General features: G+C 32.3%; 2 protein-coding genes across 3 annotated transcripts; both read right to left on the bottom strand.

Annotated features, from left to right (window-relative positions):
* Positions 1 to 1405: 1405 nt before the first annotated feature.
* On the bottom strand, positions 1406 to 12194 carry LOC143085306 (uncharacterized). The gene is made up of 5 exons (XM_076261571.1): positions 12045 to 12194; positions 7580 to 7673; positions 5346 to 5476; positions 4916 to 5077; positions 1406 to 2752 (listed from the first exon to the last, which is right to left on the bottom strand). The coding sequence occupies exons 1-5, from the start codon at positions 12094 to 12096 to the stop codon at positions 2346 to 2348; spliced, it is 846 nt and encodes a 281-aa protein (XP_076117686.1). The 5' UTR covers positions 12097 to 12194; the 3' UTR covers positions 1406 to 2345.
* Positions 12195 to 16628: 4434 nt separating this feature from the next.
* Positions 16629 to 21265, bottom strand: LOC143085305 (bone morphogenetic protein 1-like). Of its 2 annotated transcripts, XM_076261569.1 has the most exons (5): positions 21129 to 21265; positions 20352 to 20467; positions 18890 to 19020; positions 17726 to 17881; positions 16629 to 17023 (listed from the first exon to the last, which is right to left on the bottom strand). In XM_076261569.1, exons 1-5 carry the CDS (start codon positions 21177 to 21179, stop codon positions 16686 to 16688), a joined length of 792 nt encoding a protein of 263 aa, XP_076117684.1. In that variant the 5' UTR covers positions 21180 to 21265; the 3' UTR covers positions 16629 to 16685. The 2 variants fall into 2 exon arrangements, 1 of the variants encoding a protein (XP_076117684.1); XR_012981296.1 differs by lacking the exons at positions 20352 to 20467; positions 21129 to 21265 and adding an exon at positions 20186 to 20301.
* Positions 21266 to 22513: the final 1248 nt, after the last annotated feature.

The following is a 22513-nucleotide window of genomic DNA, read 5'->3' as shown; positions in this document are numbered from 1 at the left end:
GGTACAGACAAATTTTCAAAAACAATTTTTTTTTGCCTCATTTGAAAGATGTATAAAATTAGGACAAATACAGTTTATCTCCTTGAAAAATATATCCCTATCATTTTTGTATGCTGGACAACTAGTTGTTGTTCATCTTCAACCAGATTTAGAGTACATTTCTTACAAAGCCTTTGGTCTCTTTCTATATATAATGTGTTATGCCTGTCTCTTTCTATTTTGAGATCATGTGCACTGATTCTGATTTTACATATGGCACTTCTCAATTGAAAATTGTTTAAAGATAGATACATTTCTTTCGAAAAACAAGTTTTAAGTTTAAAATAAGTATCTAATTTACTACTCTGTTTATCTGTTCTTTTTGTGTTCCAAAATTTTACAAAACTATTACAAAGTGTTTGCTTAACTGACTTGATAAAAAAGTTGAGCTTCACCTCCAAATTATGAATATTCAGCTTTTTAAAAATGAAATGTATGGATGAATACCAGCATTCAATATTATTATTAAACATGTTTTTGTAACACATACAGGTATCATACAGTAAACTATCTTTCATATTCTTTATTCTAAATCAATATTTTAGCATTGAAATACAACTGAAAAATATAAAGGGAATCTACCAAGCTCCCCTAGAACAGCTAGGTTAGAAGACGTTTTGTTTACACCTAAAATATACTTCATATATCTTAAATTGGATTTATCCAAAAAATCATTCATATAAATGTGCTGTAATAAATATTCACTTTCTTTCTGGCATGCTGCAGAGCTAGTTTTAAACATACCTGTAATTTCACTGCCATACATTAAAATGGGTTTTATTGTATGGTCATATATATGTAATAGAGTAGAAATACTTGGGTTGGAAGATGATAAAAATCTTTGCAATTTGAATACAGCTTTTAGTGATTTTTTTGTATAATTCTTCCTTTCCTTGCTTAAAAAGTCCACTAGATATAAATTTTAAACCTAAATACTTATAATTGTTAGCACATTCTATTGTATCTTTTTCAAAATAGAAATATTCTTTTAAACGTTTACCAGGTTTGTTAAATATAATAACTTTGGTTTTAGATAGATTGACCTCTAAACACCATTTAGTACAAAATTTTGATAAATCATCAAGTCGTTTTTGAAGACCTGCCTTGGAACTAGAAAAATAACAATATCATCTGCATACATGAGGCAGTCAATCCTGCTATAATAATATTCAAGATTATTACCAAAAACTGCAAAATTTCCTTAAAATTGCAAATTTAGGGGCAGCAACCCAACAACGGGTTGTCTGATTTGTCTGAAAATGTCAGGACAGATAGAACCTGGTGAACATTTTTGCACAATGTCAAAATTGCACAACTGCTTTAATTTCAGCGATATCAGCCAAAAACGGATTTTATCCCTATGTTCTATTTTTAGCGATATCGACGATTTTATTTTAACTAGATACCCTAATAATGATGGTAACCAAGTTTGGTTAAATTTGCCTCAGTAGTTTCAGAGGAGAAGATTTTTGTATGAAAAGTTAACGGACGATGGACGACGGACACGAAGTGATGAGAAATGCTAACTTCGCTCTTTTGGGCCAGATGAGCAAAAAATACAGTTTGAATACGGTTTTGCCCAAGTAAGAAATACAAGACAAGTGTCCTGTGAAAAAGTGTCCGCCTGGACAATTAAAGTAACAAATAATATTCTTTACCATGAAATTCTGTTTTTTTTTTGTGAGTGGAATGAATTGTATAGCGATCTTTGTGAAATACTGTCCTCCTACAGAAAAATATTCACAGCAGTTATTATAGAATTATGTCCTCCAAAAGGAGGTCATCAAAATGTTGAATTAAACTTGAATTGTGAATAATAATTATGTAAGAAAGTATTAAAAGAAAGGGCACATGACATCTTAGCGGAAAAAAATAAGTATCAAGGGACATTCTAGCGCAGCCATTATAGATCAGTACTACTAGCAGACTAATTTTACTAATAGATTCCCACTCTTATTGGCTAACATTACAGGATCGGATGGCTCAATGAGCATAATCTACAGTAACTGAATGTCTAGTAGCATTGTAATGCAAGTTCAGTGCAAAATCGTATGTTAAATATGAAAATAAAATAAAAAATATATTGTTAATTCAACGTGATTCTAATATTGCAGTAATATTACAACTAGAAATGGTATATATATTTTTTTTAACATTGGCAGCGTCGGACTATCATTGAACACATTTTCTTGATGTCCTTGAATGTCACTAGTTGAGATACAACTTGAAATGATAACTTTCCATTAACAATGACAGTGCTTGAATTATTATTGAAGACTAAGTCTTGTTCGTGTTGTCTTTGAGCTTTACGTGTTGTTATCCTCTCTAGTTAGTAAAGTCTTCCATTGTTTTATGTTCATTGTTGGTCGTATAATCCTAAGAGGTGGTAGTTTTTTATCATCAGATTTTAAATCTGGTTGTGCCTTGGGTTTTATTTCTTTGATATGATCCTTTTTAGTTTTCCTTTTCGTGGGAGATTCGTTTTCAATTTTGATCGGTATTTCGTCTTCTTCTGTAGGGAGCACGTAATCAGGTGGATTGTCATAAATAGTGACCCACTTGCTTTTCTCTTCTTCGTCTCTTTCTCGGTAATCTATTTCTACGACTACCAGGAATATACATCCTCCAATAAAAGAAGTAAAAATGATCATACTTATGACCAGTAGTATCCAATGAAGGGATGTCATATTCACTGCTCTAAATGGCGTCATGTCTGGAAATTAGAAAATGTATCTATCTGACGTATAAAATTATAACTAGTTGTGTTCATATGTATTACTAGTAAGAGGGGTAAAGTTACGTAAAAGACACCAAAGGGATTTGGGTGGCGTCACTTTTAACGTTAGATTGGTTAATGACTGTTTATAACGTTATATATGCAAGCTGAGGCATTATCTGTGTCCCATGAACATATTCTCCGTTTATTTAGTGAGATTCAGTAGTTAGCAGAAGGTCTGAGTATATAAAATCATACATTTAAAATATTTACATGGGAATGAAGCATTTGGATTAGTGGGCAAGGTTGTGAGAGCTCAGAGAGACAGGTTAATAGCTGTGGCGGAGCTTGAAGAGAATGTAGAAGACGACCAAGAATGCGTACACAGCAACGGACACCACGAAACCTAAGTGAGGCAGTGGCTGACAAGGTGACCACTGTGTGGGCAGTATAAAGTAAAATCACAAAAATACTGAACTCCGAGGAAATTTCAAAACGGAAAGTCCCTAATCAAATGGCAAAATCAAAAGTATGAGAGACTAGCAAGAGCTCAACAAAGAGGACCCCAATGATTATAAAAAACTAGAGAAGTAGCTAGGATGGTGATATTCTATGGGGATTAACTGCTCTTTTATTGAAAATGACACCACAAAATGATATTTGTCATTAGATTAGTACTGATGTTAGATAGCAATATACACAAATTTTACCATCCTCTTTTCCTTGCTTTCTTACAAATTAAGCCTACTGTTTGTGTCATATATGTGCATACATGTATGTATGTAATCAGTATGTTAAATTGATTTGATATCCAATAGTAAATTGGTTAAGCATGTTTCTTTTTGGTTGATCCATGGCAACAATCTGCTTATTTTTTGCTTAAAAAAAAGTTGCAAAAAGTAGGTAAAGTTGTCACTTATTTCCCCCAAATTTGGCCAAAATAAAATTTCAATCACCTAGCATGATACCTTTTCTGAAACTGTTTACACGTATCTATCAAGAATTCAAATACAATCATTTGTCTTTCGTCTCATTTTTGTGTAAAATTGCGTCAACAAGTTCGTGTAAAAAAAACGTATGAAACATTTGACCGTACGGTGGCATTTTTTTGTCATTTGGTGTCCCTTGGAGAGTTGTCTCATTGGCAATTATGCCACATCTTCTCATTTTTACACTACAAAAATTTATGGTCTAACCAAAAATAGTCCATAAAAATGGTAAAATATGATCTTGATGTTCTTAAAACTTTGAAGGCTAAAATAGTCATCAGCTGTCTAATAATGAATTTAAATGCACAATTACTTTCATATTTAAAAAATCCTCTTAGGCCAAAATGCAGGATCTACTTCCCTTCCGGAATACCTGAGATCATGCCAGGTTTTGTTGGATTTCGTGTTACTAAGTTTTTAGTTTTCTACGTTTTGTTATGTGGACTGCTGTTTTGTCTTCTAGTCTAGTTTTTGTTTTTCACTATGGCTGTGTCGGTTTATTCTCGACCTTTGAGTTTGATTGTTCCTTTGGTATCTTATGTCTCTCTTTTAAAATTGTACCCCTCCTTGCAAATCTGTACTGTAAATCGAGGAATTTTTGTACAATCTACAGTACTGTTAAAAATAAATAGTGACAATATTTTTACACTTTTAGCGAATGTGCAGCAGTCATGTGTACTCGTGTACTGTCAAATAGAGATTGCAAAGTGGACGGATCTTGTCGTATATATAGGGATCTGGTATTGGTTGAGTTGGTCTGGGATGAAAATAATATAGAAGTCGCAGTGATCATGTAGCCATCGGGCATTGGTTGAGTTAATTATCTAGACCACATATATCAAACAGGTTGGGGTTTATCGGGAATTATCGTATATTTGTCGGGCAAAGGTCGAGATGGTCAAATACTGATCGGTACAATATTTGTATACCGACCAAACTCGATCACAACACAATCCTTTCCCGATCAATTCAACCGCTACATATAGCTACTCGACGAACTCTCCATCTCTTCTCGAGTGACTGGATTCTCGATCCTTACTCGAATATTTTTGACATGCCAAAAACTCCCGGGTAGAAAGTCAGATCGATGACGACCAAGGTAGACCACCCCGAAATTTTTACTATTTAAAATCGACGTCTGTGGTGGTATTCTGTTTTAATGTATACAAACCTTTTGATTGGGCCCAGTATTCCAATTTAAATCCTTTATAATCATTGTCCTTTTTGCTGGTATAAAATGTGACTGTGGCACTATCTCCTGATGTTTTAACTATACCCGACGGGGAAGAATCTCCACAAAACGACCTGATGACAGAATATAGACTTGATGGACCTAAAATGAATCATTATATAACAATCAAAGATAAAGCAACACACAATTTGTATCACTCCACATTTCTCTTTCTGCTGACTTATTTGTTATAATACTTATGCAGTCTATCAGAAATATAAACCCTATTTTACTTACATCAAAGAACGTATAGAACACCAATAAAGATCAGGACATGCAGGAAAACACTTAATTAGCTCTTTAATATCGGTAAATCAAATATACCAATTGTGACCCTGAACTTTCTTATGATACTAGTACTTTGACCTACCATCCATAATTTCTATGATATCCTCGTAGCAGTTGAAAATGTTTGATAATTCACTATCTAAAACTTTGATATGGACAATGGCGTTCTGTATACTGGTGTCGGCAAGTATGTTCCATTCTAAAGAATAAGCACTGTAAAGAAATAAACACTAATTTAACTGCTTCAATAATCAGTGGTTTCGGTTTGTTTAGGCTTTACTTTCTATGATGTTTTTCATGTACTGTTGTTTGTCGTTTCGTCGTTTTTCGTTTTTTTTCATGACATTATCACTATGTTTTCGACTTATGAGGTTGTCTATCTCTTGGGTATTCTTTTTGGACTATTGACCACTGTATATGGTAAGGATAACGAGTTTATATAATAAATCAAAATACATTCTGTCCAAATAGCGAAACTAATCTCCATTACAGGCACGATATCTAACCTTTTAAAACAATGTCTATTGTAACGTGCAGCAAAAGCAGACGTGTTGAAACTGTGTGGTTATAAATATTTTTATAATGACATTTTAATGACAATATAGATTCAATTTATACAGCAATTCAGTGCAGAAAATAAAGAAATGTTTTGTCCTTTGTCTACCTATCGTCGCTGGGCTTCTAAAATGTATATTACAAATTTTTCAAGAAAAAAATTTCTCACAAACAGGCTTTGAAAATTTTGGCAAAATGCATGCTTCCAAAATGTCGTATGTGAACTTAAACATTTTTGTAAATAGCAGTGAAATAAAAACGTTGACATTTCTGGATTATCCAAGAACTTAAATTATTTTCACAGAAATAAAGAAATGTACAATTATTTTTTTCCCAAAGCCATTCTACAACGATTTTCAAGTTTCCATACAACATTTTGGAAGCAAACTTTACAAACAACTGACATTGGCAATTTTGTAATATGTCTTATTTCACACATTTTGATTGGTCTTACTGTATATTATTTTGTAATACTAAAGATTTCCTCCCGCCCAGACCATTGGTGTCAAAAAGTATTTTTAGCCAAAAAAGTCATATACGACATTTTAGAAGCCCAGCGACGCTATATTGGTTATACGATTTGTTGTTTATTCAAAGAAATTATGACACAATTATATAACAGCAACAGTAAAATTATAACGTAAACAATAAGTTTAGGTGTCATTATTTTAAGAAAGACTTAACATAAGACATTTATAAGTCTTATATGGTATTTATAGTTCTTTAATATTGTGCTATTAAGATTAATCAACATTTAAAATGTTATATTACCGAACAAAATAAGCAGTATAAAATTAGAATTTGACAAATACACATGTACAAACTGAAGGTTTTTCGAGAAGCTACTATGTAAAATGAGATTTTCTCTTCCTTTAGTACCCGATAGATACTAACTCATATCAACTTAACAATTTCTGTATGGTCTGTATTGACAGATGTGTGTGTTTCATGTTAATGTATAGCCAATGTTTATTGTCAAATTATGCAACAATCCTGTAAATTTGAATTTTAAAACAATATCATTTTTTATTTTTTCTCTTGCCTTTTTTTTCTTGTCAAAAGCTTAGAGGGCATAGGATTTGTTACACAACACGTTTTAACCTAAATGCTTATCTTAAAATCGCTCTGTCTCTCTGTGTTTTCTCTCTGTGAGTCGATTAACTTTGGTATGTGATGCGGCGCTACATCATTACAGATCAAGTTATCCTGTAAATGTCTGCTATATAAAAGTTCTCTAAGGTTGCACTTTGTAAATACAGCTGTTTCTCAAACCACGCCTCTTTTGGGGAGAATATTCGTAGAAAATTAATTTTGTTTACATACTGGTTCCACGTTATGCTCTCTGTGTTCAATCTCATAGAGACATAACTTGGGAATGTTACCAGTAAATATACATGTGCATATTGTTTACATTTAAATATGTGGTAACCCTTCATTCGAGGTAGGAGTAGTTAAGAAAATTAGTGTTAGAACACTGAAAAGTTCAGGGCATATAAACGTTGAAAATATGCCGCACAGCCCTATATTTTGACCTTTGAAAAAAATTGTAGTGCATTATGAACTTTCAATTCTATGATAAGATTTTTTTCCAAACTTCATAGTAAAAGTGGTACAGTTTTAGCCGTAACAGGAGTTCCTATGGGAAATTGCATTGTCAATATTTCAGAAATGCAACCTCTAACACTTCATCTAGTAACTACAAAGTTTAACCTTAGAAATGGAAATACATGTAGTACGGAAAGACAAAACAAAAATACGTACTCTCCATATGGTTGTGGATAATTTGGAGAGGTAATAACATTTCTTTTTCTATGTGCTGTCAACCCAACATAAGTTGTAGCGGCATTAGCCAAAGCTGGAACAAAAAATACAAGTAAAAATTAACAATTGGGCATGTAAATAGTGTTTATCATTTTGTTATGCTCTATAGCTCAAAGCGCATTTTAATTGTATGCTATTTTGTTAAAGTTTAAGAAGAAATCTTTTTTACTTAAATATCTTTAACAGTATCGTTGCACATTTCTATATCAGTAGATACTGGTAAATATAAATCAGGTTATCATATACTTATAGAAATGTAACCCTTGATAAAACTGCAATGTGTACATATTTCACTGTCGGCTCTCGGGCTGATATTATGACCTAGGGTTAATAAGGGGTATGGTATGAAAAGTTCCATGCTGTAATCAATACATATCGTCATATTCTTTCTACTAATAGCCATTTTTATAGTTCGTTCTTATGTTATACTGTTATACCACGGTCCTAGATTAGGGGGAGGGTTGGGATCCCGCTAAAATGTTTAACCCCGCCACATTATTTATGTATGTGTCTGTCCCAAGTCAGGAGCCTGTAATTCAGTGGTTGTTGTTTGTTTATGTGTTACATATTTGTTTTTAGTTCATTTATATAAATAAGGCCGTTAGTTTTCTCGTTTGAATTGTTTTACATTGTCATACCGGGGCCTTTTATAGCTGACTATGCGGTATGGGCTTTGCTTATTGTTGAAGGCCGTACGGTGACCTAGTTTAAACATATTTATTCATCATCAATACAAATATATCATCATACAAAATACACAATAATAATAGGATTCGGAAACAAGCTATATATAGCTTATATTAATCCGTTTCCTTGAAATACCAACTCCAGTTAACTATTACATAAATATAGCATGCAATGTTACTATGATATGGAACAAGAATATACTAAGTAACTATATAACAAAAAAAGAAAGGAGAAAAAAAAAACTAATTTTAAAATAATGAAAAATAAATACAACAAAAGAAGAAAAAAAAAGTAAAAAAAAAAAAAGAAAAAAGAAAACTACACTGAAATACTACACACATGTTTAGATGAAATGCAACTTAGTGAGAATAGTGAATAACAATTTAACTTGTAAATCTCTTGCACTTTAGTAGGAATTTTTGTACTTTTCCAAAAATATCTTTATTTTGGTCTAAATTTAGAGCTTGTGATCCAAATAAAAGTAAATTCGTGTTTAGTGTGACTGGATAATTAATTGAGAAAATAATGTCATTACGCAATTCGTCATATTTTTTACAATGCAATAAGAAATGAGCTGTAGACTCGATCAAACCACACGAGCAGTTTGAAGAATCTACTAGATTTCGTTTGAACAAATGTTCATTTAGAGAACTACTATTCATCCTTAATCTGGCATGTAATACTTGACCCATTCTTGTACCAGTGTAGTAACAAGAGGCTGTCACAACGACAGCAAACCGGATTTATTAACATTTATTTGTGTCCTGGCAATATCACAAGAACCACTACTGATGAATGGTGAAAGTGAAAATCGTCAATATCAAATTTGACCTCCATTTTGTCATCAGTATCAACATATTAAAATTTGAAAAGCTTAGATTGAATGGTTCATGAGTAAATGCAACAACGTGAATGGAAACGCCATTTTACGATCTTTCAAGAATCATAACTCCTGAACGGTAAAAGAAAAAATCGTCATTACTGAACTTGACCTCTATTTTGTCATCAGTAACAACATATTAAAATTTCAAAAGCTTTGGTTGAATGGTTCATGAGAAAATGCACGGACACGACGGGAAACACCATTTTCAATCTTTCAAGAACCATAACTCCTGAACGGTAAAAGTCAAAATCGTCATTATTGAACTTGACCTCCATTTTGTCATCAGTAACAGCATATTAAAATTTCGGAAGCTTTGGTAGAACAGTTCATGCATAAATGCACGGACACGACTGGAAACTCCATTTTTCAATCTTTCAAGAACCATAACTCCTGAACGGTAAAAGTCAAAATCGTCATTATTGAACTTGACCTCCATTCTGTCATCAGTAACAACATACTAGTATTAAAATTTGGGAAGCTTTGGTAGAACAGTTCATACGTAAATGTACGGACACGACTGGAAACTCCATTTTTAATCTTTCAAGAACCATAACTCCTGAACGGTAAAAGTCAAAATCGCCATTATTGAACTTGATAATGTTCAAACTTGAACCTTCGTATAGTTGTCAGTAATAACATATTAAAATTTTAAAAGCTTTGGTTGAACGGTTCATGAGTTAATGCACGGACAACATTTGATTGCCGCCCGCCCGCCCGCCCGCCGTACATCCCCAAATCAATAACCGACATTTTTGTCACAAAAATCCGGTTAAAAATTTGGGCATTTATTATTTGGGTTTTTTATACGACTTTTAAAAATGCTTAAAGACGTAGAATTTCTCGTTTGGTCTGGTAACTTATTCCATAATTCAATAGACGATGGAAGGAAATAATCGGAGTATAGAATGGTTCTTGTACGAGTTTCCGAAGTATTTTGAGTCTGACGAGTGAAATGGTTATGTAAATTAACTATTTGATTTAGTACCAAGTTTTGTAAATAATATGGAGTTTCCTTATTCACCATTTTATAAAACATAGTGAGCTTGTGTTTTTCCCTTCTTTCTGAAAGTGTTTCCCAACCCGTTTCCTTATAAAGCATCTGTATCGAAGATAATTTATTCCCACCTGTTACAATTCTCAAAGCTTCAATTTGAACATTTTCCACTTTATTTATCAAGTACTGTGTTTGATTATCCCAAATGACATCCCCGTACTCTAATATTGGTCGAATGTATGAAAAATACATTTTTTTCTAAAGTGAACCTATTCAGTACAAAACGCATCTTCCTAAGGATATTTATTCTATTGTATGCACGTTTAACTATATATTCAATGTGAATATTCCATAATCCATTATTTGAAAAAATAATACCTAAATGTTTATGAGTAGAAATTTCTTGAAGATCAGTGTCATTCATTTTTAAGATCGGATGACTAGGTTTTATTGATTTTCTTGAAATAATCATGGTTTCTGTTTTTTTGTGGGTTAAAGTTTACAAGCCACTTAGAGGACCACATATGAATTTTATTCAGATCTTCATTAAGAATTTCAGCAGTATTTTCAGGGGTGCCTACTGTCAAATAAATACTAGTGTCGTCTGCAAATAATTTGATAGTAGCTTTAATATCAGATACTATATCATTAATAAAGATACGAAAAAGTAGCGGACCCAAAATTGAGCCCTGTAGGACACCTGCATTTATCTGTCTCCATGTTGAATTGCTTCCATTTAAGACCACCCGTTGACTCCTCTCAGATAGATAATCACAAAACCAATTAAGTAAATTTCCAGAAATTCCATATTGTTTAAGTTTTGATAATAGCCCTTTACGGTGACCTATACATGTAGTTGTTAATGTCTGTGTCATTTTGGTCTCTTGTGGACAGTTGTCTCATTGGCAATCATACCACATCTTCATTTTTATATATAAAGATATATCCTTTTTGCACTGACGCGGCGTAGAGTAAACATCAATCAATCAAATCTTTTTAAAAGGTTCCCGAAGTGTTTTAAGCATTGTTGAAGCCTTACAGAAACATTTAACGTTGGTTTCCAAAACCCAAGTTCATCTTTGAATAGAATTGTTTTGAGACTCAACCATTTTTCTAAATATAAAATGATCTGTATTCCTTACTTTACAAAATCAAAAACTTCTACATATGGACCAATATGAGTATCATTCACGTGATTTAAACAAATGTTCACACGAATTTTATATGTTTATCAATGTGCCCCCGTCTTTCTGACCTCAAAACCTGCAAAAGTCTATCTGTTTATTTCTGAGTCATTGTATTTCTGTCTCAATAAGACGTAACCGATTTTCCCGCCATCTAGATTCGAGACCGGTTAGAGCTTAAAGCATATATGATGTACACTATTCTAATTTTGAAACCATTCGATAAGTGTAGCGGTCTATTTTTGGAAGACGGTTGTTTTTTCTCTCTCTCTCATTGGCAGATACTCAACACCCTAATATTCACATAGTGTACATTTAAAGTTGTTACAAAAGTTATCAGATAATATTATAAAAGCCTTAGCATCATTATTAGTTTCATCGTTCAGTATTTATAAAAGCACAATAAGTTTTTGTTTTGTTTTTGTTTTTGTTTTTGATTTTGTCTAAGTCTTTTATGATGAAACATGAGATATAACATAATTTTGTCTACAATATTAGACACAAATTTATCAAAAAATTAGTGACACTTGTTACATTGATCAGTTTATAATGATATTTAAGATATATTTCAATTGATCCTGGTTGATTAAATGCTGCTTCTTACAATTGCTACTGCAAAGTTATTTTAACTTTTTATATTGTTTTATCAAAACTTACCAATAATTACAAAGCAATAAATAATACATCCACTTCCATACGAATGAAACATTTCCCTCTTGTAATTAAAAATAAATATCAACACTAGAACATCATAACCAATAAATCAAAACGCTCGTTGTACATGTAGTTTTAAAAGATTAAAATGAGATTAAAGTTTGTAAAGAAGAGAGCGAATAATTTGATCACATAACATTTAAATTAATCTTTTCGTATAGCAAATCAATTTTAGTCCCACACGGAGTGCATTTTTTCCAAATAAATCTACAGTTTAAAATACTAAGGTCACATCCGAGTTTCGTTGTTTTCATAGTTTCTGTGCACCTGTAACAGCTTCAATTACCAGTAGGATTTTTTTATAACTTAATTTATTTCACTTTACTGCGACTAAATATCTGCATGTATACTATATAAATGAAAGTCATATCTATATTGTTTATGGGCATGTTTCCTCGTTTTACTTATTTAAACCTTAGACCAAAATGTGTAAGTGTAACCTTCCTCAGTACACGCGTACGTTTTATATAATTATATATATATAATATATATATATTTACTAATTGTAGCAAAAAGTCCATTCCCTTGTTGTGAAATAGTTAACACAATATCAATGTGTAGAAGTCGACCAGGACAAAGACAGTGAAAATATGGCGTTGGATGAATTCTCTTTCCATTTTTACCATTTTCATGCAGCGCTTGTGTTTTACATTTTATGTTGTATTCGGTACAATGGTATTAACACAGCAAAGTGCATATAACAATTATAGCGAGTACTATAATCAATAAACGAAATATCGCCCCGCGGCTCATATGGTATAAAAGACAGAGCAAGGTGCAGACATTTTAACTTGCAACACACTTAAAGAGATATTGTCAGACGTTCTCATGTGAAAACCATGGTACCCTCTCTCAAAACGGGTCATTGGATTTAAACTACAAATTCCGCCCAGACGTATAGTACCAAAGACAATTAATATTTTAAATTATTTTAAGTGATATTGCTTCGACTATTATCTGCTTAGTCATACCTTCCCGATCGGGTTTGTGTTGTTCAGTCTTTAGATTTCAATGTTACGTTTTTCTTATAAGTTACATATTGTTTGTCTTTTGGTCGTATTTTATTGTTTTGCTATGGTGTTTTCAGTTTGAATATTCTCTTTGGTGTTTTTCTTAATTTTTTTTACCACATATCGTACATGTCGTATACAGAAAACGTACAGTGGTGACAATTCGTGAAAGTGATTTTTTAAAGTTTAATATAACAAATTTTAAATAAACGAAACATTTACAGTGCGTAGTGATTAACCTAACAATTCCGTGTTAAAATTATTTGTCAGTGTTATATTAAGTGTACAGAAGGAGCACCGCGTGACCCTACTTTTATATTCCTGTCATATATCCCAGTCAGCTTTCGGTTTTGCATATCTTTATTACTGAGTGATATCAACCCCAAGTTGTTTTATCCATCAGTACACGAGCCAAAATATTGGGCACCGGGGTTGAAGACATAACTGAATAGAAATCTTACAACAATTGAAACTTTCTAATTCATAAAGTCTTGATTATCTGAACAGTTCGCTTCAAATAAGGGGTTATCATTGTCATACTTTGCCTCTGTATGTCCCATTAATATTACCTATCTGACATCGTAAAGGGATGACCATTTGATGGGTGCAGAATAATTTTTAAAATTACTATGCTGACCTGGTAAGAACTGAAGATAAATACTCCTGCACTCAAGACAGGATGAAAACGAACATCTTGTCCAACAAAATGTAGAAAATGATTTTGTTAAAATCGAATCAACTTTTACACGACAAAACCACGGTCACAAAACTGTACAAATCGTACCAGCCGACCGACAGGTGAACAAAATATTCGGTCCGAGAAAATATCCTGTCCCATCCCCTTCCTCTGCAATATCAAGTGTCCATTATGGCAAGCCGTTCTCGTCAAAACTATGTTTAAACCATTTTTCGAAAAATTTACACACTGAGAATTACAACAAAGCACACTGAGATTTAAAAACTTCAAAACGCACACTGAGAATTGAAAATTACACACTGAGAATTGAAGATTACACACTGAGAATTAAAAATTACACACTGAGATTTCATAAAGACGCACTGAGATTACAAAAATGAAAAACGCACACTGAGAATTGAAAATTACACACTGAGAATTGAAAATTACACACTGAGAATTGAAAATTACACACTGAGATTTCAAAAAGACACAATAAGAATAAATAAACTGAAAACACACACTGAGAATTTAAAATTACACACTGAGATTTGTGCGCACTTTTTATGCGCACATATCTAATTAGCATACTTAATCTGAATCTATTACAAGCTTAAAACAACAAGGGGACAGAACTAGTTAGTCCTTCGATTTGGTTCCAAATTATTAATAAAAAAAACTTTAGAAATACAAGAACAAGAAAAAAAAACACTTACTCTTATTACAAAATATAACCAAATGGTGAAAAACTTTATTAAAATTATAAGAAAACATTATGATTGTAATTTGGAACAATCTGCAAAAGAATGCAGTGAAATTTTTACTCAAGTGTCTATTATAGCATATAAACGTAACAAAAATATGAAAGATTAACTAGCGAAATCAGGGAAACAGTTGAAAGACTTTTGAAAAGGGACACATTTTTAATTACTGGTAGTAATGCTCTGAATTATAGGCAACACACTTATGAATATGATCGATGTTAAGTCTTGAAATTTATAACGAATGATCATGGTTGAAGGAATTGCATTTCATTATAATGACAAGAATTCTTGAGATCAAGATATGAATCTGTTGAATTATTCATCTCATGAATATTCATTAGTAATTTGCATATTAATCTCAGTGTGTATTTTTGAAATCTCAGTGTGTAATTAACAATTCTCAGTGTGTGTTTTTCAGTTTATTTCATCTCAGTGTGTCTTTTTAAAATCTCAGTGTGTAATTTTGAATTCTCAGTGTGTGTTTTTTATTCTTTTAAATCTCAGTGTGTAATTTTGATTTCTCAGTGTGTTATTTTAGGTTTTTAATTCTCAGCGTGTATTTTTTTTTTCGAAAAAAGGGTTTATTACAATAAACATAGTTTTGACGAGAACGGCTTGCCATAGTCCATCCCTTATTTATCGGACTTGTTTAATTCACTACAGTTAAGGCAGGGGCGGATCCAGCCATTTCAAAAGGGGGTCCTAATCCAGGATAAAAAGGGTGGGTTCCAACTACATGCCCCATTCAAATGCAGAGATCGTCCAAAAAAGGGGGGTTCCAACCCCCCGGACCCCCCTCTGGATCCGTGCCAGGTTAAGGGCATACGATACAGTTACAGGGGAGGTAATGACGTAAATTGTTATTTCGCGACGTCAAACGGTGACTTATCGGGAAAAGAGTTTTCGACTGATTTTTAAAATGCAGTGGCGGATCCAGAAATTTTCATAAGTGGGGGCCCACTGACTGACCTAAGAGGGGGCCCGCTCCAGTCACGCTTCAGTGATTCCCTATATAAGCAACCAAATTTTTTCCCAAAAAGGGGGGGCCTGGCCCCCCCCCCTAAATCCGCCTATGAAATGTCATTTGGTTTGATTACGTAACAAGATTATGTGTGCCAATTTTCATGAAAACGTAAATAGTGCATTTTTTAAATTTGATAAATATACAGCAACACATGGCGTTTTGTTTCTACATTCGTGAACATTTGATAAATGTGAGTTAATTGAAAAAACAGAATGCACAAAAAAGGACATCTATTATATATATAAAACAGAATTTACAAATAATTTAGCAAAACACAGCTTGTGTTTATCTTTTACAACAAAAAAAAGTTATGTATTTCGGTCGAAAGGAAAAATACATTCCAAATCCGAATTTTGAGCAAATATATACAATTTGGACCTCATTTTACTTGTACTAAAAAAGTAGATACCTTACCAAAATGAAAATTTTACTAAGCTATTTTGAAATATATAATAAAAAGTATTGGACATCATGTTATTTTTATGGTACAAATCGTGTAAAATTGCCAAAATTTGCATAGATTGTTCATGACAAAACACATTTTTGTGAATAAAAAGAAATTTATGAAATAGAATTTGAAAAAAATATGAGAAGATATGTTTTATAATATGCTTTAAGAAAATAAAAAGGGAAAAATGGTGTCAGCGAACTTGTTTTTTGTTGTAGTATAAAAAAAATTCTATAAGAGTTATCGCCACTTTAATGACCAAGTTAAAAAAATATTTAAAAAACCCCAAAATATTGGTTTTTGTTTAAACTTTTGGGATCACGCACTTAATCGCTAATTCTTCTGTATGTATACAATAAACAGTATAAGACATAAATTGCAAATTTGTCTCAAAATTTGCAGATTTAGGCAAATAACTAGACCGATTGTGTACTGCTAAAGAACACATTTGGGGGTAGAAGAGGGACGAAAGATACCATGCAGAGGGACAGTCAAACTCATAAATCGAAAATAAACTGACAACGCCATGGCTAAAAATGTAGGGTGTATGCTTTAAAGTAAACATAAATCATCCCCTTTTCAGCTTAATTGACTCAAGATCAATATTTATAACAAAATAATAACAATTTATTAAAGATTAACAGTTAAGCAAAATATCAAAATCAAAGTTCTCCTCGCATACGATTTTTCATGTTTTCTATCTCATTGTGTGTACTGAAAACAGATTCCGTGATGGGCGGCAGCTTTAACTTCTCAAATGGTTTGAAATTCTTTTGATCTGGATTTACGAAATATTTCTCATAAACAAATGAATACCGCTTTCTCCTGGGCGGTTTACTATATTGATAAAAGTTTGGTGTGTACGTCGTAGGCTTTTTCCTACATTCTCGAATGATAAGATATATGAAACCTATCAATACTACTAAGAGAACAACAGCACTAACCACCATTAAAACGTAGTTAACAGTACTGTAGTGGATTGGTCCAAATTCATCTACATCTGAAATAAAAGGTACTAGTTGTAATATATTATTAAATAATTGGCCCTCTTATTGGCCTTGTTTTTAACTTGTATCAATATTAGAGAAATTACTACATCCATATGATACATGCCGAATTTACCGTAATAGGTCATTTTTAATCATATTATTTAATAAATTCTAATACGACACTGATGATCATTCACAAACGGTTAAATGAATATGTGTTTTTTTCTAAATTTGTTTGTAATAAATTTGTCGTAAGTTTTCTCGTTTGAATTGTTTTACACTTTTCGGGGCCTTTTATAGCTGACTATATATGCGTTTTGTTCATTGTTAAAGGCCAAGCGTTGACCTATGATTTCTATGCCATTTGGTCTCTTATGGACAGTTTTCTCATTTGCAATGTTTAAAAAAAATGCTTTTAGAGAACTGAAATTAAGCCAGAAAAACATGTCTGAGTGTTTTGAAAAAAGAGAAATTATATGTAGCTATCTGTAATACTTTGAGACGTGTGAACCACATCTTCTCAGTTTATGTATATGAAAATGAATAAAACCGGGGAGTCCTCTTGATTTTCCGTATATTTAGTATAAAGTTGGTCAATAATACGAAAGGCCTCTCGCCTCAGTTGTTGGATTAAATTAAAAAGATATTATGTCGCTTTACAACTGTGTTGATTTTCTGAATTAATAAGGTGTTGTTTCAATGTCAAACCATACCTTCTTCAGCCCAATATTCCATCTTGAATCCTCTATAATTATTGTCGTCGCTGGTAGTATAGAAATATATAGTTGCAGAATCTCCAGATAGGGTAACCAAACCTGGAATTGCTCCACCACAATATGTCTTTATTGTAGAATATAACATAGAGGGGCCTGGAATAAATAAATAAAATCATTTATGATGGAAATTATTGACGTTCTCCTAAACATACAAATATAAGATCTACAGTATTAGAAAATAGAAGCCAGTCCTTGGAATAGTTTACCATATTGAAATGAAGTAATGTATTGATTTAAAATCAAAAATCAATTTCTAAATATCAAATATTTTTAAAAGTGAAAAAAAATCTAATTTAGTCAATGAAAAACGTGATCATAAATTACAATCTTTGCAACTTCAAGATGTGCTAAAATTACTAGAAAGAAAACAACATAAAATATTCAGTATTAGTACAAAATAAGAAACCTATTTCTCGAGAAAGTTTAACGCTTTAAATTTTAGCTGTTTTAATTAGGAAACGATCAAATGCCTACTTATGGACAAATGGAGACGTCACTTCATTCGAGAGGATCCATGAACATATTTTAAACAGAAACTATCAAAGATCTGAAATCAAATTTCCAAATGACCGTGAAATCAATTTAAGATTAACATGATACAACCACTGACGATGATACTGATTTGGGACATGCATAAGTTCATGTGATGGAGTTGCTCATTGTTGAAGGCCATACGGTGACCTATAGTTGTTAATTTCTGTGTAAGTTGGTCTCTTGTGGAGAGTTGTTCCATTGACAATCATACATATTTATTTTATTTATCTCGAACTACCTGTTCTACTGATATTTTTAACTCTCGATCAGTGGACAAAAAGAGGGTTCCTGGTAAAGGGTGATAAAAAAATCAATGATTTCTTGGCATTCCTACAAAAGATACATCCAGAACTAGAATTTCTGAGCGTTACTGTTCAAGGTTAAACAAGATCTATACTTCAACCACACACACCGGTAACTATACATTGTATATATAGGTATATCTTTATAAAAAAGCAAACATCCAAGTGTAATAAACGATCTTTAATTGAAAAGTTCCAAGATTAAACAAAGTCACTGTCAGAGATATAAAAAAAAAGTCAGTAAAATGATTTCATGATGACTTACCGTCCATAACATCCACATGGTCTTCATAACAGGTAAATGACTGAGGAAAATCAGCGTCCACGAAATTAAGCTTTACTATGGCCTTAGAGAATGACTTATTTGCTTTAATGTTCCACTCGATTTTAAAAGGCCTGGAAGAAAATGTAATACAAAAAAATATTATCTTTGTATATATGTGGTGTAGTATAGCAGTGGCGGATCCAGGTTATCCTGGTTTGGACACCCTTTTTGAAAATGGCTGGATCCGCCCCTGAATGGAATAGATCATACATATTTATTAAGGTTACAATGAAACTATGTAGTAGCTCAACATTTCTGGAAGAAAATTTGACATTCGGTTGTATATGTATGTTAACCGTCGCAATAAGATCTAGTTGTAGAAGAATTAAACGATCTTGGCTGACTGTGTGTATAGCCCTTGCACGTCGGACGTCTATAAATAACCTAGACATTGAATAAAACAGAAAAGTTACAGATAAGTTCTAGTGACCTAATAAAATATATAACAAAAACATGCTTTTGTATTTACATTGTATGGTAGATCGAATTTATTCGTTCAGTGTATGTTCACTTGTGTTAATGCCTTTTGATTGAGTTAAGCCATTTCCATTAATATTTTATAGTGTGTCTTCCTTTGTTGTGATGTTACATTATTACTTCAGATAAGGGTGAAGGTTGGTACCTATTAAAATGTTTCACCCCTCTGAATTTGTTTGCATCTGACTGTCTTTAGTCAGGAATCTGATGTCCTGTAGTTGTCGTTTGTTGTTCATAAACGTTTCTCGTTTTCGGTTTTAAGATAGATAATACCATGAATGGTTTAACACTAGTAATTTTTTGAGCCATTTATAGCTTGCTGTCTGGTGTGAGCCAATGCTCTGTGTTGAAGACTGTACTTTGACCTAGGTTATCGATTACATATGGGACTTGGATGGATAGTTGTCTCATTGGCACTCCTACCACGTCTTCCTATATCTATTGTGTTTATTTATAAGCTTTTCTATTTTGCACAGCTGATCTAGCCTTTAAAGTATCCCATTTAGATACCCAGGGAGTATTACTCATATTTACTGAATAGTATATAATCGATTTTTTAACTCATTTATTTAACTTATGTGTATGAATTTAATATCTGGTGCTTATTTCAAAACTTTTCTGTTTTTACCGCTACTGATCTACAGTCGGATGTTCCAGATCAAGAAAGGTATTCAATAAATAATGACAATGATATCTGCTAAAACAGAAAATCAGATGAAATTAAATTCATCTGATGAAATAGAAAACACACACACTTACTCCAAATAGAAGTTTGGATAGTTAGGAGTCTTGAGGACGTCTTTCTTTTCGTTCGCTGTTAATGTATATTGAATCTGTGTTGTTCGAACGATCCCTCCAACTCCAGTTTTACGACCAGTAACCAAAAACAAAAATTAAAGTACACAAAACATGCAATATAACTTACTCTTTATAGAAGTTAGGGTAATTAGGGGTCTGTATTATTTCTTTTTTCTTGAATGCTGTCACGTTATATTTCTCAAAAATAGTCTTAATTCTACCTCCGTCACTATTTCTTCGACCGTTGTAAAAAAAAAAGAATGAAAAACTTTAAAGCACGTGAATACAGACAGAACGATACTCTATTCTAAATATGGTCCCAGGCTATATATTTTCTAAATTCGTGTGAAAACAGATATAATAATGTTCTGCATTTTTAAATATTTTTGTTCAGATCTGCTACGCATACTGCAAAAAGCGTGATTATATTTTATATTTATTGTGTTTTTCTACCCGTCCAAATGAAAGTAATGAAGCATGTTTGTTTTGATATGTGAAAAAGCAATACGATTCAAATTAACATCTAAGTTTTTAAAAAAGGGAATCATAAAGATTACTGGAATCTTGATATTTCATATTCTATACACACGTTGATTTGACAACTAACTATGATCGATCAGATTATGTGAAAAGCGAAAATACATGTCATACATGTAGCTATAATTTTCATAATTTTTCTAGTATTTTGTCGGAAATATAGTTAATACCTAACAAATTGGAAGAACACATTTACTCAAACAAATCGTAAAAAAACATGACTGATTGTATATTAAGTGCACAAATGATTAATAAAAAATAGAAGATATTGAAATATACATTTTGTCAAAATAATCGAAATAATAATAAATAAATGAACATTCATATAAAAAAAAATCACATTCAGTTGATAAATTTATGACCTACCTACACAAAACTGGACCCAGACTATTAACAATAACAAAAATAACATTTTCATTATTCACTGGCTCGTTAGGTCAACAAATTGACGAATTTTAGATAAAATTAAATTATGACCGGTATCTTTATATTATGTCACTTAAAAGAGTAAAGCCTTTCAGCTTGTCTGGACATAGACATGACCACTGGTCAATTAAGGATTGATTATTTTAAAATCTATTGTTTGGAAATGGTATTGTTAAAATTATGTAATTAGATAAATGAAATTATATGCTATGAAATAACATTTTATTTGAAAAGGCTCTTGTGACTTTTAAATTGGAGTAAAGGTATCTAATGAGAATACAAAATTAAACCGTTAAACTAACAATAGAGAATAAAGAGCCGGAAATAAAACTGTTTGCCCTGTGACATGTGCTGCAAACAGTAATTATTTCATATACTTTCAGCTGGTGCAAACACAGAAGGGTGGACATTTATTTTCAAAAATGGATTATACATACTCTGGAACTATCATACTTACCAATATATTATGTTCCAGATATACTTTACTTTTTATTGATATGTGTATATTTACACTAGCACAATAAAAAATATGCTATTTTGGCGGCTCTGATTTAAGTATCATTGTTTAAGTCGTAAAACTTCCTAAAATAAACCTAGTATAAGTACAGTGTCAAAATGTGTTCATACCATGTGGAAAACACAATATAGATGTTTGTGTACTTCTTTAGCCTAACAAATTAATAAGGCAGGGGTTAAAAAAAATTGTTACAGCTAACTAGCCCAGGACTTATGGCAGCAGGTTTTTACTAGCCCTGTTGGAAGAACTGCTAGTCCATCAAAACTGACCTGCTAGCCCTAGTATGCCTTAAAAATCAAGAGTTTGCTGCATAATACAAAGTGGGTGTCCTTTGTTTTGAAGGAGACATTATACACTGTATTTAATATTTTTTGTTGAATTGCTATTTATTGTTGGTGCTTAACCTAACTTAGTTGTTTCCACATTCAAAGCAGACTTTTTATTGGCATGCTTTGGGCAACTAACGGTAATATTCACAGAGAATCGTCTGTTTTTTTCATCAGCAACAGCCAACCTTCGAGGGGAATCATTGTATCCCAGTTCTGCCAAATTCTCAGGAAGTAAATGCGTGATTTTTTGGCCAAATTGTAAAGATCAAAGAGAAAAAAACAAAGGAAAATGCCGCCAAATCAGCATGAAAATGTGTGAGTCTCGCCCTAAAGACTTGGCAGGTTTGCTGTCTTGGACACTATAATTTTTCTCCCACTTTTCCCGGTCGTATTTTGCATTTTTGGGGGATGAATTTTCAGTCTCGTTACCCCCTAGGCCTCCATCTACCATTTTTTGTTTTGAAACTGATGAAGTTCGTA

The sequence above is a fragment of the Mytilus galloprovincialis genome, chromosome 8 (genome assembly GCF_965363235.1).
Source record: "Mytilus galloprovincialis chromosome 8, xbMytGall1.hap1.1, whole genome shotgun sequence".
In the NCBI taxonomy this organism is placed as follows: Eukaryota; Metazoa; Mollusca; class Bivalvia; order Mytilida; family Mytilidae; genus Mytilus; species Mytilus galloprovincialis.
Note: the sequence above shows the minus strand (reverse complement) of the source record. Positions and strands in the feature narration are given on the sequence as shown.